This window comes from Spermophilus citellus (genome assembly GCF_964194105.1).
Source record: "Spermophilus citellus genome assembly, chromosome: 12".
Taxonomy (NCBI): Eukaryota; Metazoa; Chordata; class Mammalia; order Rodentia; family Sciuridae; genus Spermophilus; species Spermophilus citellus.
The window spans coordinates 105615749-105631505 of record NC_138198.1 but is presented as its reverse complement, the minus strand read 5'-3'; the positions used below and the strand labels follow the sequence as shown (position 1 = coordinate 105631505).

The window sequence follows — 15757 nt, the reverse complement described above, 5'->3', positions numbered from 1 at the left end:
AGCAGGGGTCATCATGCCTCGTGTCCCAGCCCGGCCACAGGACAGCAGGACGGGAGGGAAGGACCTGCAGAACCAGCCTAGGAAGTGGCCTTGGGATGAAGGTCTTCCGCCCTCCATGCACATCCTCCTGCAGGGAGGTGAGAGGAATCAGGGCGCCCTTGACCCTCCAGGCAAAGATGCCAAACTCTTGGCTAATGAACACCCCAGAGTCCTCATAACGCCCTGCAAGAGGGCTTCCATCTTGCTTCACTGCCCTGAAGGAAAAACCAGGCAACAGAGAGACTAAGCAACTTTCCAAAAGTGACACAGGCTGGCAGCGGTTGGCAGGAAATCAGTGGAACGTCCATCCTCCTTGGTTTGACCTCAGGACAGCCAAGAAAGCCTGCTCTGGTGTTGCTTTCTGCTCCTTGGGTGGGTGTGCCCTCAGGCCAGGGAGCTGGACCCAAGTCACTGGCCAAAGGTCTAGTTCTTGCATATTGAAGTTTGCAGATTCTGGCACCAGACTGCAGGGTTTTCTGGCCACAACCAGGTGACCTTGTGCAAGTGACTTAAGCTCTCCTTAACCTCAGTGTCCTCATTTGTAAAATGGGGACAATGGTACTGCCTCAAATCATAAAGAGTTTGGAAGACTAAGTTAATAGATCAGTGCTTAGGTGCTTAGAACTTGGCCTGATATACCGTAAAAGAATCCACATATATACATGCATCCTCATGTATATATAACATTTCATATATAAATAGTAAACATAGGTAATAAATGAAATGAAATTATAATAAAGGTAAATAATAGGGCGAATGTATCACTGGTGCTATGGCTGCTTCTGCTGCTGTCCTTGTTATGGGGTGGAGCAGAAGCAAGGTGACTAATTAAGAGCACAGACTCTGGGGCCTCCCCAGCCTTGGGCAAGTTCCTCCACATTCCCTAGCCTCCCCACCTGTCCCAGTGAAGATCTCAGCTCCTGCCTCTCTGGGCTGTGGTGTTTTAACCACTGTGTGATAAGCACCTGGAACAGGGCGGCTCAGGGCTGGTGCTTGGTGAGTTTTACCACAAGGCTGCACAGTGGCTGGGGACAGCCTCTCCAGCTGCAGAGTTAAGGCAGTTCTCAGATTCCTGACTCACTGGTTCATCGGTTTACATGTTTACCAAGCATCTCTTCTGTTTTGGACGCTGTCAACAAAAATAAACTAGATGCATTCCTCCCTCTGACATCTCAGGGCGCCTGGTAAAGCAGGTCCTGACCGCACCTATTAGGGCTGTGAGCCTGAGCACCACTAGGGGGCGGTAGGAGACAGGCGTCACTAAAGCCTGTGGCCAGAGGAGCCCCGAAATCCAGAGGAAGAGAATCTGGCAGCCCAAACCACCCAAAGCCTGGGGCGAAGAGAAGAACAGAGTGTGCCCTGGGCCGGCTCTGGAACCTTCCCTCTCTACCCATCAAGGGCTTCCGAGCCAGGCTCTGGGCTGGGGGTGGGGCCTGGGATAAACATGCCCTCAACTGGTGGGGGACTCAGCCCCATGGCACAGCAGCCAGAGCTCCGCCAGGGACCCGAGAGGGCACTGCAGGAACCCCAGAGCAGCAGGGCTGCTAGACCTCAGTCCTAGAGCTGGCGGGGCCAGGGTCCAAGTGGGCAGGCCAAGGGCACGGGGAGCTGGAGCAGCGAGGTCCCGAGGGGCAGCCCAGGCTGGACAGGTGGGACTGGGGTGGCTGGGCGTCAGGCGGGGAAAGAAGCAGGCAGTTCTCTCTGCCCTGCACGGGGCAGTGCTGGATGAGGATGAGGAGGCGGAGCAAGGCCGATTACCCAACCATCTTTGAGCTAATCAATCTGCAGGGCAGCAGCGGGCTGGCCCGTGAAAGCACCAACTGCTTGCAGTCTCCTATGCTCTGCAGGTGCCAGGGCTGTGGGGAGAAGGCCCTGGGGACTGGGTCCAGCAGAAATGGCTGACACCCCTCCCTGGGCCACCCCGGGGCAGAATTCACCTGGGGCTCTCCAGTGAGCACTGGGCTCCAGGCCCACGCCAGCCTCCAGCCCCATGCACCTGGGGCAGGGCCTTTCAGCGTCACCTCAGCGGCCCTGGGCTGGGCAGTGGGGGTGCAGGGAGGGCTGGCCCTCCTGATGGGGTCCCAGGCCTCTGCAGGTGTGGAGGGCAGGAGGTGGCTGCAGAACGGCTGAGTCACCACTGTCAACGGGTTTCCACAGCAACAGCCTGCTCCAATTCCTGTCCCTCCATGGGAACACGGGCTGTGGGAAGCCTTGGCAACCGAGTGGACCCTGCTGCTGAGGGAGGCTGCGGGGACTGGACTCGCAGAGTCCATCCCCATTATGGTAGGACTCCGAGGGGGACAAAATTCCTGGCCTGGCCACAAGGTGGCCACAGGATGACGCCCCACATGCCCTGAGTGCCTGGGAGTGACAGAATTCCACCAGAGCCAGTGTCCTGGGGAGAGTCCAGCTCACTCTCAGCCGCTCTGGCCAGCTGCTGGGGGGTGGGTGAAGCTGGAGGGGCCTCGGGGGGAGCAGGTGCAGCCTGCTACTCGGGCTTCAGGAGGGTCCACTCAGCACAGGGAACCTTCCCGCCTGGGTGGTCACTTATCACTCCTGCCGAATGCTGCCTGTTATGGAAGTGGTTACTGTCTGAGTGGATGCCAACACTCCGGAAAGCTCCAGAAAGCTGGAGCTCAGCACGCATGCCCATGGCACCTGCACTCTGCGAGGTCGCGCCATTACTGATTCCCCCCTGGGCCTCAGTTTCCCCACTGGTTTCACCAGCCACAGCTTCACGGGAGACACTGGAGCTGCCCAGGGAAATGCCACCCCTCTCCCGGAGGCCTTCCCAGAAGCCATCCGTATGACAAGGAAAACAGACATCCCCCCAAAGCAGAAATAAGTGAGGACAAGGATGTGGGACAGCTGGAACCTTTGTATATTACCCCTGAGAATATAAAATATCCCACTGCTTTGGAAAATTCTGGAAGCTCCTGAAAGAGTTATCTGTAGAACTACCACATGACCTAGCTATTCCCCTCCTAGGTTAGCTGCCAGAAGAATAAAAAGCAGGGACTTGACCGGACACTTGGACATGAATGTTCCCAGAAGTGTTATTCACAAAAGCCAAAGAGTGGAGACAACCCGAATATCCACCAGCAGGGGAATGGGTAAACAAATAGCCATGCGGTGGAATAGTATTCAGCCATGAAAAGGAATGAAGACTGATACATGCTCCAGGGCAGATGAGTCTCAAAAACATGACACTGAGTGAAAAAAGTCAGACACAACAGGCCTCATAGGATTCCACTGATTCAGAAAAGGCCACTTCCTAGAAACAGCCCATTGGTGGTTGCCAGGGGCTGGGCAAGGGAGGGGATGGGATGAGGAGGGATTGCTTAATGGGTATGAGGTTTTATATTGAGGTGAAGAAAAACTTTTGGAACTAGACAGAGCGGTGGCTGCAGAACACTGTAAATATGCTAAATGCCACTGAATTGCACACTTCCCAACGGTTAATTTTACATTACCTCAATTTTACTTAGATAAAAATTAGAAGCAGCAGACATTTGTCCCACACCACTGGGTGGCTGGAGACACCTTTATGTCCCAAGGGCAGCCCAGGCCCTGCGCCCACCTTTTAAAAGGAAGGCCACACTGATGCATGGAGCTGAGGGGGGTGGGAAGGCGGGGGCTGGGGTGGCGGAGACGCACCAGTGTGAAGTCTGCCACTACTCCAGTGGCTCCCAAGGTGGGGTCAGCCGCAGCAGCACCCCCTGGGAACTGGTCATCGAATTCCCAGCAACTGCCCTTCAGACCCTCTGGACCAGCACAGTTTCAGTAAGCCCCCAGGTGATACAGACGCACGCTCACGTTCAAGACCCACTGGACGGGGTTAGGGACAATAGGGCCTCTGTGGACGGTCAGGACAGGCATTGTGGGCTGGAGGGACTGGGAGGGTTGGAGGCACTCTGGAGAGAGTCTGCTGTTCTGGGGCCAGACAGGGAGGGCACCTTGGACATTAACCACCTGTGTGTCCTCATGTGGCAGGACAAAGTCCCCACTTGGGCACCGACACTGCTGCCCCCACTCCACCCAGCCCTACTGGAGGAGCCCGTGGCCGCCCTTACCCTTCGCGGTCGATGTGTGGCAGTGGCTGCTTGGGCGTGTGTCGGACCTTCCGGTGGAACTGGGTGAAGTCCAGCTTTTCAGGCTGCAGGTCCCAGGTGGCACCACTAGAGGGCGAGGGAGGGTGAGAAATGAGAGGCAGGGGAAGGAGCCCGGTTACTGAGGATCAGGCAGGAGGCTGAGCCAGGAGGCAGCGTCCTCCATAAGAGGGGTGCAAGTAGGGAGACACCCATTCGCTGAGGGCAGGGGCCAGGACAGACCCCCACTCAGAACAGAGCCTGAGGTGCCCAGCCCTGGCCTGCTGAACCCCGCCATAGGAAAATGCATGTTCCCTAACAGGAGTGTGGGCCTGGTACCCACCCCCCGGGGTCCCCTGCAACCTCGGGGTTCGTTTCATTCCTACATTTGAGGAATGCTAGAGAGAAGTGGAGGTTGCAAAATCCTGTCACCAGAGCCTCTGATAAGTGGCTTAAATGGTGTCAAAGCTTCTCTGATGTGACGAGGCCAGCAGGGGTCAGCTCCGTGGGTTCCTCCCAACCCAGGGGAGCTTCCCTGCTGGGTGAGTCAGCACCCCAGCCAGGTGGGCCTGGGGGGTGCCCGAAGCTGGGCAGCTCTGGGCAGCGATGAGCTAGGGAACCCTGTCATCTGTGGCCCAATGCCATTACCCCTCAGAGGAGAGGTGGACCCCAGGCAGGACGTCCCCAGCAAGCCCTTCAGGGGCACCTTCCCTTGGCCAACTCCTCAGAGCCACTCACTCCTCTTCCCCAGGCTCCTCGGGTGGGGGTGGGGCTGCACTTCACTGTCATCCACACATGCCCCTCCCCTGGGCTCTTGGGCTCCTGGGTCCCCTCTGTCCCCTCCCAGGCTGTTTCTGTCTTCCCTCCTGCCCTGGATTCTCTGCTTCTAATGCCCTTCCTCTCTTCCCCTTTGACGCTCTCCCTCCTTTCTCTCCGTTTGGCCCTCCGCTCTGCCCTCCTTCCTCCCCAGCTTCATCTCCTCTACGTCACAGCATCTGTCTCCACTTCTCCCTCAGGGGACGATCAGCAGTGACGTCCCGTGAGCCCAGGGAAGGACAGAGGGCACATCAGCTGGGGTCTCAGCCGGAGCCCCTCACTGCAGACAAAGGAGGACGAGGACGTTACCTGAAGGAATCAAAGGTGTTGGCAGCCCATATGTCTGTGCCCAGCATGTCCAGAGTGCTGTCCTTGCTGCCATTCTGGAAGAGACGGAGTAAGGGACCGATGTTATCTGTTTGGCCAGGACACAAAAACCAAGTGGGCAGAAGGCCTCCCCAAGGCCTGAGCCTGGGAGGGTGGCAGAGGTCCCCTGTCCCCCATGGCTGGCCACCCTAGGTGGCCTGGAGGCTAGAGAGAGCCACCTAAGTGGGTGTCCAGCTGGTGAACCATTAAGAACCAGAACGCTGCTGGCGACTGCAGGCCTCCACCGAGGCACGGACCCTCACTTCAACAGGGTTTAATGGAGGCTGCGGCCAGGCACAGGGGGCCCATGTCTCAGGGTGCTTTCCCCGCAGCCTCTGAACCCAGCAGGAGCGTGTACAGCCCACAGATAAGCTGTCACCACTTCCAGCCAGCCAGGGGCTCCACGTAGCCAGGGCAGTGGAGGGTCCACAGAAGGGCTGAATTTTCTGGGTTAAGGCTACCTCCTGAGAAGCCCCCAGACCAGGCTGCACCAGTGACTGAATTTCCCACTAAGTCAACTGCTGCCGTCTTCATCCTCCAGGTTCCTACACGGTCCCCCCACAGACAGGACACTCTGCTCATGCAGCTTCTGTGACTAGTTTCTCTGCCCTGTGCTGATGATCTTCCCAGCACATTCTCCAACTCTCTGACTCTGTTCCTGACATCCTTCATCCCTCCTTCCCTGACTGTCTGGTTTCTATGGTCACTCTGTGAGGACAGTACTGTGTCCACTCAAGCTGTCTTGTGATCCAGGAAGTCACTCCCAGGTATAGACACACGGAAATGTGCACGGATGTTCCCCAAAAGACATAAAAGGGTTGAGAAGCGCTATCCCTAACAGCTCCAAACTGGAATCCACCCAGACACCTATCAACAGTCGGTCAGGTTTAAGCAAATCATGGTTCATTCAGACTGAAATATTTCACACGGCAGTGAGAATAGACAATTTTAAGACAACATGCAACCACATAAGTAAATCCCACAAACCAAACCTGAGACCAAAGAATCCAGACCCAAAAGAGTCCTGGGTGTATGTTTCAAGTTATATGAAGTTCAACACCAGGCAAACTAACTCACCCACAGTGACAGAACTCCAAGGGTAAATGGAAGGAGACCCCCGGGGGGGGGGGGTGTTCTGGGGATTGTAACATTGTTTCTTCATCTGGTGCTCATCACATGAGTGTGTTCAGTTTGTGAGAGTCCACTGAGTTGTACATGGATGATATGTACACTCCTCTATGTGTGTGATGACCTCCTTCTTAGATTCCTGGTCGAGTGCCCAGTCTTCATTTTGAGGACCTTTCTGTAGGACTGGATTCTACTGATATCCACCTTGAGTGGACTGGCCCTGGACCCACCATTTCTCAGGGCCACTAGCTCACACACTGGATGAGCTCTGGACCTGAACCTGGGCAGACACCAAAGACAGGTAGAGAAGTCCAGGCCCTGCCCACAAAGATGGTGTGTGATGACACACACGTAATGAAAAATCACAATACAGTGTGATCTGTGCTCTGACTCAGGCTGCAGCAGGCTAACGCTTGCCCAAGAAGGACGGGGAGGACTCCCCTGAGCAGGGGAGGAAAGCATTCCTGGATCCGGCAAGCAGAGGGAAGGGGAAGAAAGGGAACAGCATATGGCAAGGGCTCACAGCAGGACTCAGCCACCAGGCGGCTGGAAGGCCTCTGTTTGTACAGCAGGCTGGAGAGTGCGCACTGGGGGCCGCAAGGCTGGTGAGCTGATAGTCTCCAATATCACCCACACTAGACCTGCTCAGGACCGACCGGGGACCCCACAAGTGCTCCTTAGTAATTGTTAGGGGGCTGAACTGGGTCACCCTAAAACTCAATATGTTTAAGTCCTAACTCCTGGTGCCTCCAAATGTGACTGGATGCCACCCACTTGACTAGACCAGGGCCAAGTCACCTGACGCCTGCCCAACAGGCCACTGGACGAGCCGAGCCTGGGGTGGAGAGGAAAAGTGAGCACAGATATACCTGTTCTGTATTTACTGTCTCCTGCTAGGAAAGGAGCAGAGACAGGCTCGGAAGCTGCCCTTACCCCCCCCCCCGCCGCACCCCCCGCACCCCCCGCACCCCCCGCACCTGGACAAGAAGCCCCATAATGGGAGGGAGTGTTGTTTTGAATTCTCTTCACCTTCCTCCAGCTCAGGCAGAGCTCACAAGCAGGCTGCCCTCCCACAGCCTCGCACTGCACGCTGCTGGACGACCCAGACCCTCATGATGGGCACGAACTGCTTTCCAGAGAGGGTGAGCAATTGGCTAGAGGGCCCAGCCTTTACTTAGCCTGAGGACAGGAACACAAAAGGCCTAAAAAAAGGTTGAGAGGCCCGGCCTACCAGGGGAAGGGCCCAGTGCTCAGCACCCAGAGGAAGGCAGGAGGTAATAAGGACTCAGAGGTGGGTTGTGGCCTTGGCATGGCAAAGGGGCTGTTGGGAGAGAGCACCTGCTGGTCCTCTGGGTCTCAGGCTAGTCTCTAACTTTCCTGGGCTTCAGGGGTAAAAGGAGCACCACCAGCCTGAAGCCTTAGGTTCTGAGTGACTGGGATCATTCTCACTCCAGGATGTGCACACATGCTCACACACACAGACACACACACTATACAGCACACATGTATACACAGACACTGCCGTGTAAACCAGTTACACAGTCACCCTGACTGAGCAGCGCCAGGGGAGGTCCCTCCACACCCCTGCACAGCCTTTCTTCCTGCCAGGGTGAGTTCAGGCCTTCCCACCTGCGGCTCTGCAGCTGCTTCCAGGTTCAGGCCCCAGCTGCAGGATCCCAGCAGCTCACACGCACTGCAGGGGGCTCACTCCCTTCCTGCCAGTTCCCCCGCAGAGCTCCCTGGGGTGCTCTAGAATGTTGGTGTGCATCAGAACCACCTGGAGGTGGGGGGCCACCGGCAGGGAGTGTGGTGGTTTACATCTAGTGTGGCGGAATGCTCCAGAATATTCTTTTAGAAACATGGCCCTCGTTTTGCTGGATGTTTGAAAGGCCTTTAGGGGGAGTTCGAAAGGCTCTCTAATCAATGTTTGGAACACATTGAGTTGAAACAGAATAGGGACGAAGAGCATGAGAAGAAGATTAACATTAAACAGGGATGAGAGGTGGGAGGGAAAAGGAGAGAGAAGGGAAATTGCATGGAAATGGAAGGAGACCCTCAGGGTTATACAAAATTACATACAAGAGTAAGTGAGGGGAAAGGGAAAAATAATACAAGGGGGAGAAATGAATTACAGTAGAGGGGGTAGAGAGAGAAGAGGGGAGGGGAGGGGAGGGGGATAGTAGAGGATAGGAAAGGCAGCAGAATACAACAGACATGAGTATGTCAATATGTAAATCAGTGGAAGTATAACTGATGTGATTCTGTAATCTGTATACGGGATAAAAATGGGAGTTCATAACCCACTTGAATCAAAGTGTGAAATATGATATATCAAGAACTATGTAATGTTTTGAACAACCAACAATAAAAAAAATAAAAAAATAAAAATAAAAACAAATTAAAAAAATAAAAATAAAAAAATAAAAATGTTTTAGAAACCCAGTTTCTAACAAGGACAAGGGTAGTGTAGAATATAGATCACATGAATATTGCTGATAGAGCCACTTTGAAAAATAACATGGCAGTTGGTAAAATAAACAAACAACAAAAAAGAGGTTAACGAGAAATGAACTGTTCAGATGTTAAGTTTTACCAAGTGCCGTGGCCCTCGCCTGTAATCCCAGCGGCTCTGGGGGCTAAAGCAGGAGGATCGAGAGTTCAAAGTCAGCCTCAGCAAAAGCGAGGTGCTGTTTGCAACTCAGTGAGGCCCTGTCTCTAAATAAAATACAAAGTAGGGCTGGGGATGTGGCTCAGTGGTCAGATGCCCCTGAGTGCAAAAAAGATACTACGTTTTTATTGCAGAACCTCTCAGTGTCTTTACTGGTCTTTGATAGATATTGACTCTTCAAGTAGGTAGAAGTATAGCATGAATTATTTCCCAACCTTGATTTGGCTGGAAACCTACTCTACACTTCCTTTTTATTCCACAGAAAATTTTGCAGAACTAGGGTTCCATGGAACCCCCTTTGGGAAACAGTCATTCAGCACCCTGTTCCCCAAGTGATGTCATCCCCTCAGTGGTGGGAACCCTGACTTCACTTTTTGGTGGGTCCTCCTGCCCATCCAACACTCATCCTATCCTTGGGACCTAAATCATTCATTCACTGTTAGTGCGGGCCAGCGGGCCAGGCCCTGAGAGCTCTCCATCAAAGCCTTGCTGGCTTCTTAGGGAACACTCTCTGGTTTGCTGTTACACAGTTGGCCTTGGTGACTGCAACTTTTCTCTGAGCATTGCTTCCTCTCAGGATAACCTGGGAAAGTTGTCCTTTTAAACAATGGAAAAAAGATCTCCTCTTCCTCCCTGACTCCCGGTCAACCTCCTCCCCAGCTCTGCCATCGCGCAGCCCCTGCCCCCAGGTTGCTGAGAGCCAAGATTCTGAGAAGCCTTATCACAAACAATCACCTTCCAGTAGACTGTTTTTAGCACTCAAACACCACCAAATCCTCCACAAGAGCTCCTTTTACTGGCAATTAGGGGGACCCATGCCAGGATGAGCCATGCCGCTCCCAGAACCCATCACTGAGAGATAATGAGCACTTTAAGCCACGTGGAAAAGAAAATGGAACAGGCTGCCCATGGCCAGGGAGACAAGCCCCGTCTCGGAGGGCCCCACAGCCGTGCCCGACTCAGGGCAGGACAGACTCATAGAATGGCCAAGAATGCAGATGGTGGCAGTAACGGACACCAACACAGCACTATCAGGCACGTCACACTCCTCACTGTCCTAGGAAGACAATGTCACCATCATTATCCCCATTTTCTAGATGATAAAATAGAGGTACAGTGAACTCTTCCACATCCATGGAGCTAGTTCCCAAGATGGGAACACAGGCAGCCAGCCAGGCCCAGAGACTCTGTCTTAACCACAACACATGCAGTTACACCCCCTCAGGCAAATCCTGACCCCACAGCAGAGGTTTCCATAGGCAGGAACACCTCCACCCTATGCAGTATATTTGGCTTCTCTGAACCTATGCTTGGGATGGTGGAGCTGATGTAGGGGTCCATCACCTGCAGCAGACACCAGAAAAGAGGGTAATGGAGTTGTGTGTAAGAAAGAGGGTCTCCATGCAGAAGAGTGCCACAAGGTGAGAGGGTGTCCCTGCCCAGGGTGCATGTGCCAAGTCAAGGGTCGTGAAAAACAGTGAATTCTTCTGCACGGCTGGTTTTCCTTGTGAATACCCAGCTGCATAGTGATTTTTGCTTGATCACGTGCATGTGTGTGTGGGTGTGTGTGATAACAACTGTGGGCTGTGCTGTGTGTTATAAATGAGGCAGAAACTGGCTAAATAGGGTACCGAACAGCAGGAGGACTCTCCCCATTATCAGGAGTGTCATGGGTGAAGTTCCAACTGGAGAATTCTGGGGCATGCCAGTCCAGACTTGCCCGACCTATGTGCTGAAGGAGGTCATGCTGAGGCAAGGGTGGCAGCCCTTGGCCCTGGACCCTGTCCTGAAAGCCCAAGAGCTGGCATGCTATCAGTCATAGAGCAGCTGGGCTGTATGGGGCCCAGCTCTTGGCAACGGAAAAGCAGGAGGTGCAATCTCTGCTGCTCCCTCCATCTCAGGGCAGAATGTTGCTCCATCGATTCTATCAGAGGCATCAAGAGGCAAGCCTGGGGTGAATGTGGATTCTCACTTCCTGGACAGGGTTCCCGGGGGAGCTCACCAGGAAGGCTATCTTTTTAAACAATGGACACGATTTCTCTCCTTTCTCCCCAAGGATGCCCTCCCTGACTCCTCTGTCCACATAAGGGCATCAACACAGCTGGGGCCTGTGTGGACACAAAAGGCCTGAAGCTGTAGTCCCTGCCTCGGAGAGCAAGTCCCCGAAATGGAAAGAGCAATTCAAGATGGCGCATGGTTGGTGTCTTGTGATAACATGCCTGCCACTGGGGTTGCAAACTGCAGGGGAGACAGCATCTGGGAAACCTCCAGGTAGCAACACGGTGTGGGGGAAGGGTGGAAAGACAGGATTCCAGAGGCCTCATGACCGTCACTCTGGCTCCTTGGATCTGTTTCCCCATCTGTCACACGACCATTTGGACTAAGTGGGTGGTTCCTGAGTGTGTGTGTGTGTGTGTGTGTCGAGTGGGGCAAGTGGAGCACAGGAGGGACACTATGAGAGTTTTTTACATGATGCAAAACATTCAGGGACCAAAAGACCCCAAAGTCATCTGCTGGATCCAAACAGGGGCTTCCCGTAAGCCAGAGATCAAACCTCTCAGGTCAAAACTAAAACAGGCTTTGAGGGCAACTTGGATGTGCCCCATCAGAGTGGATGGAGAGGTGGAGCATCAGGGCAGGACCCAAGGAGAAACAGTCGTGTGTGTGTGTGTGTGTGTGTGTGTGTGTGTGTGTGTGTTCAGCACCAAGGACAGCACCCCACATGCTGATGGGAAAGAGCAAGATAATCCCCCAGTATTTTGATCCTCCTCCAGTACATGGGCCTTTGAGGCAGGAGAACAGCAAAGCAGAGACCAGCACAGACTACAGTGGAGTTCAGGGGAGGGAAAGGCCATTCCTCTCATTCTGGGGCTTCTCATCTTTCTGCCCATCCTGTCTCTTTCCCTGTGCCCATTTTATCTTTCAATTAAAACCCAAGGGACAGGGAGAGGTGGGAGATAATGACTGCATCCTGCAGTCAAGTCTATTTCTCTTAATCCAACACTTCCTGCCCATTCTCTCTGCTAATCAGGATTGTGATTTAGGTTTTAAATGGGCCATATTATGTGCTCCTGTCCTGGACCGCACTGGAGACCATTTCTGGCTGGTTGCCTGGCCAGCTTTTGATGAAATAACGGGGACAGTCAAGTCTCCCATTTCCACACAGTCCCATTCTCTAAGGCTCCTCCCACTGCCCTCTTAAGCCACGCCTACTTCTCCCCTTTCTCTAATTCCTGGCAACCACTAGACTGCTCACCATTTTTATCATTTGGACATTTAAAGCACATTATATAAATGGAATCAGAGCGTGTGACTTTTGAGGACTAGCTTTGTTTTCAATCAGCACAATGGTCTGCAGATTCAAGCAGGTTGCTGCCTGCCCAAGGTCATCCCTGTCTATCACCTAGTGCCACCCCAGGTTTTACCACTCACCTGCTGAACAGCAGCAATAGCTTCCAGTCTTCTGCTTTTGCAAAATAAAACTGCTCTAAACATTTAAGTACAGGTTGCTGTGTGAACAGAAGTTTTCATTTCTCAGGGATAAACACCCAGGAGTGCAACTGCTGGATCATATGTTCTTTGCAGGTTTCATTTTTGTTTTTTAATGAAACTGACAAACTGTTTTCCAGAATGGCTGTACCATTTTATGTCCCCACTAGGCCCGTATGAGTGGTCCCGTTTCTATGCATTCTCACCAGCACTCAGGGCTGTTATCGTATGTCTGTATGTATGTCACTTTAGCCATTCTGATAAGAGCGTAGCAATATCTCACTGTGGTTTTAATTTGTATTTCCCGAATGACTAATGGTGTTGCATATCCTTCCGTGTGTTTATTTGCCATCTGTTTATCCTCTTTAGTGAAAAATCTCTCTTCGTGTATTTTGTCCATTTTCTAACTGGATTATTTTTAATGATGAATTTTGAGAGTTCCTGGGACTGGTACTGCAGTCCTTTATCAGTTATGTGTTTTGCAAATATTTTCTCCCTTTCTACAGCTTGGCTTTTTACCTCTTACTATGGTCTTTCCGGGTGAGGGAGATGTAGAAGGGCTTAGGCAGCCAGGGCGAGGTGGGGGTGAGGAGGTCAGGGCCGGGCCAGAACAAAAGAGCATGGACAGGGTCTTCTGATGAGGTCAACTTCCTGGTTGACGGAAGTGCTCATGACACAGGTGGGGGACCCCATCAGACAGACACTTCTCTACTTGTGCTCCTAAGAGGGGATCCAACAGAAACACTAACACAGATGCGTGGACAGAGGGGGCACTACTCCATAATGGTGAGGACAGCATGGACAGGGGAGGAGATAAGGAAATTGCAGAAACTGGAACAAGAACAAGCCTGAACTCCCCCACCTGGTTCCCAGCTCTGGGGCCCCTTCTCTTCAGAGAAGTCTACTTCTGTCACTTTTACGATAAACTTGCTGTTTGCTCGCTATCTCGGTCCTGTTCTTCAGTTCTTCGCCAAATGGAGACAACAAACCCAGCACCCCAGACGGTAACTCGAGGGCAAAAGTTTAATTCCAATGAAGTTCAATTCAGCATCTCAGTGCTGACATCGATCGATGGTCTTTTTCTTTCCACTTGAAATCTGATTTTTGGTATGACAAACGACTTTCCATGGGAACTAGGACATTTTCATGCTATGAGTCTGAATCACAGTTAAACTTCTGTTTTAACTGGTTTTTTGTGATACCACAAACAGAGACAAACGGAAGAGGACTCAGCCTTGCGACTGAGGTAGCAGGCCCTGTCACCTACCTGCCTGCTCTGATGCCATGAGGGGTACTTGTATGACTACCGGGTAGAGATGGGTGTTCCAGGTCCTAATGGGTCTCCAGACCCCACAGTGGGGTTGGCCTCATTGTCACAGAGCAACACAATTACACCTCTTGGCACCTTAGTCCCCCACCCAGCAAATAAAGGAGGAGGCCTCCCAGCCACCATGGGGGGCAAGTTCAGGTTCCCTACAGTCTCAGTGCCACCAGGGGGTGCTGTAAGGAGCCTCCTAACCAGATGGCAGTAGTGAAGGCTGCTGCTCTGACACAGCCCTGGTGGGGGTGGGGCGATTCATTCCAGCCTGGCCTGGGAGAATCCGTAGAATCGGGCTCCGACTGGTCTTGGCTGGCTGGTGGGGCAGGGGCCCCAGAGTTTCCTGGGGTGTCTGCTGGAGCAGCAATTATAGTCCAGAGGTTTTTTTCTACCTTGCCACGTTACTCTTTTCCTGTCCTTTGCCTGGAGAAAGCAGACTTTTATTGGGACTTCTTTGCCGGAGTCCGTGGGCATTTCTGGACCAGGCTGCCTGCCTTCCCCTTCTAACTTCCAGAATCTTCAGGTTTGTGTGCTATTTCAAATGTGCAGAGTTGTTAATTGTGTGCGGCAGAAAGGAATACAGAAAAGAATTCCTTCTCCGTGGTCCCAGAAGCAGAACTGTGGGTCTGTATTTTTAACATCTGCATGACCTTCGGTCTAGTTTTTCTTGCCATTTTTACAAGGGGAGAGAAGGCTGCTGCGTCCATGACTAAATTATAAATGAGGCACAGCCCAGGCTGGGCCTGTGTCTCCTGACCCCCAGCACAGAGCTGCCTCCACGACAGCTTGGTGCCCACCCCTGGTGCCTGCTTATCCACCTCCCTGCGGTACACACAGGCACCCAGTGAGTGGCTGAATGAATGGACAGCAGCTGACCGCTCTCCCTCTAACAGCCAGTCACCAGTATTGATGGGTGGCATTGCGGCCAGTTTCTCCAAGTGAGCTGGATCCAGAGGGCACCTTGAGGACCAGGGTAGAGGGCGTTTTCTGAGAAAGCGAGGCCCACATGCTGAGCAGCAGCAGAGGTTGCTGTGTCCAGTTCTGGGAGGCCTGTCTGGGGAGGGCGGGGGTACAGCACACACTTAGTGCTCCTAGGCCAGTGACCCAGCAGGGGACAGGACCGTTGTGTCATGTCCCAGGCTTCCTTAGCACTGTGGCTGAAGCACCCGTCCTCCCCACTCCGGCCTCCACACAGCCAGGGAGCCTGCCTCCCTCACCACCCCACCTCTTCCCAGCACAGCCAGGCGGCCTGAGGACCTGCTGAGGTGAGCCATGGCTGAAAGAATCAGCACACGCACAGGATGAACCAACCAGGACCCAGGAATTCTCTCACGCAGGAATGAGGACATTTAGCTTGAAGAGACTTTCTGTGATGGGCGACTGGATAAGAGACTGAATAGCCAGGGGCAAAGGAATAAAACCAACCCTTCAGCGGCAGTTGTGAGCTGTTCTGAGTCTGAATCAAAGGCCGAAGTTTTTCAGCGGAGCTGCCTAACAGTGTTTGAGAGGCCTTTTGAAGCAGTGAGCTCCCCTGATGGAAATGTCCAGCAGCTTGAGAGCCACGTGAGGGGCTCCTGAGTGCAAGCTGGGAAGCTGGGTCCAGTGAACGCCAGGCTTCTTGCCTTCTGGGAAGCCATAATGTCTTCAGAGTTCGCTGGATACTGGCTTAGCTGTGGGCACAATGCAGTGGAGGAGAAGGGGAGGAGGTCAGGCCTGGCCTCTGCAAACCCTCCTAGACACGGGGCATGTGGCTCATTCTAGTTAGCCACCAACTAGTCAGGAATGGGGTTCCTCCCTCCCAGACGCAGAGCCGGGCTGCACGTCTTAGTGTGCTGTGGTTGGCGG

The 15757-nt window shown here is 53.2% G+C and overlaps 1 protein-coding gene across 5 annotated transcripts in view; it reads right to left on the bottom strand.

The window, feature by feature from the left end:
- Positions 1-15757, bottom strand: part of CTIF (cap binding complex dependent translation initiation factor) — a 266106-nt gene that overhangs the window by 174319 nt on the left and 76030 nt on the right. For all 5 annotated transcript variants that reach the window (XM_081262627.1, XM_081262628.1, XM_081262626.1 and 2 more), the window contains 2 exons: positions 5253-5326; positions 4113-4217 (listed from right to left, as the gene is read on the bottom strand). In XM_081262627.1, coding sequence (XP_081118753.1) covers positions 4113-4217; positions 5253-5326 — 179 coding nt within the window. The remainder of the gene's footprint in view (positions 1-4112; positions 4218-5252; positions 5327-15757) is intronic.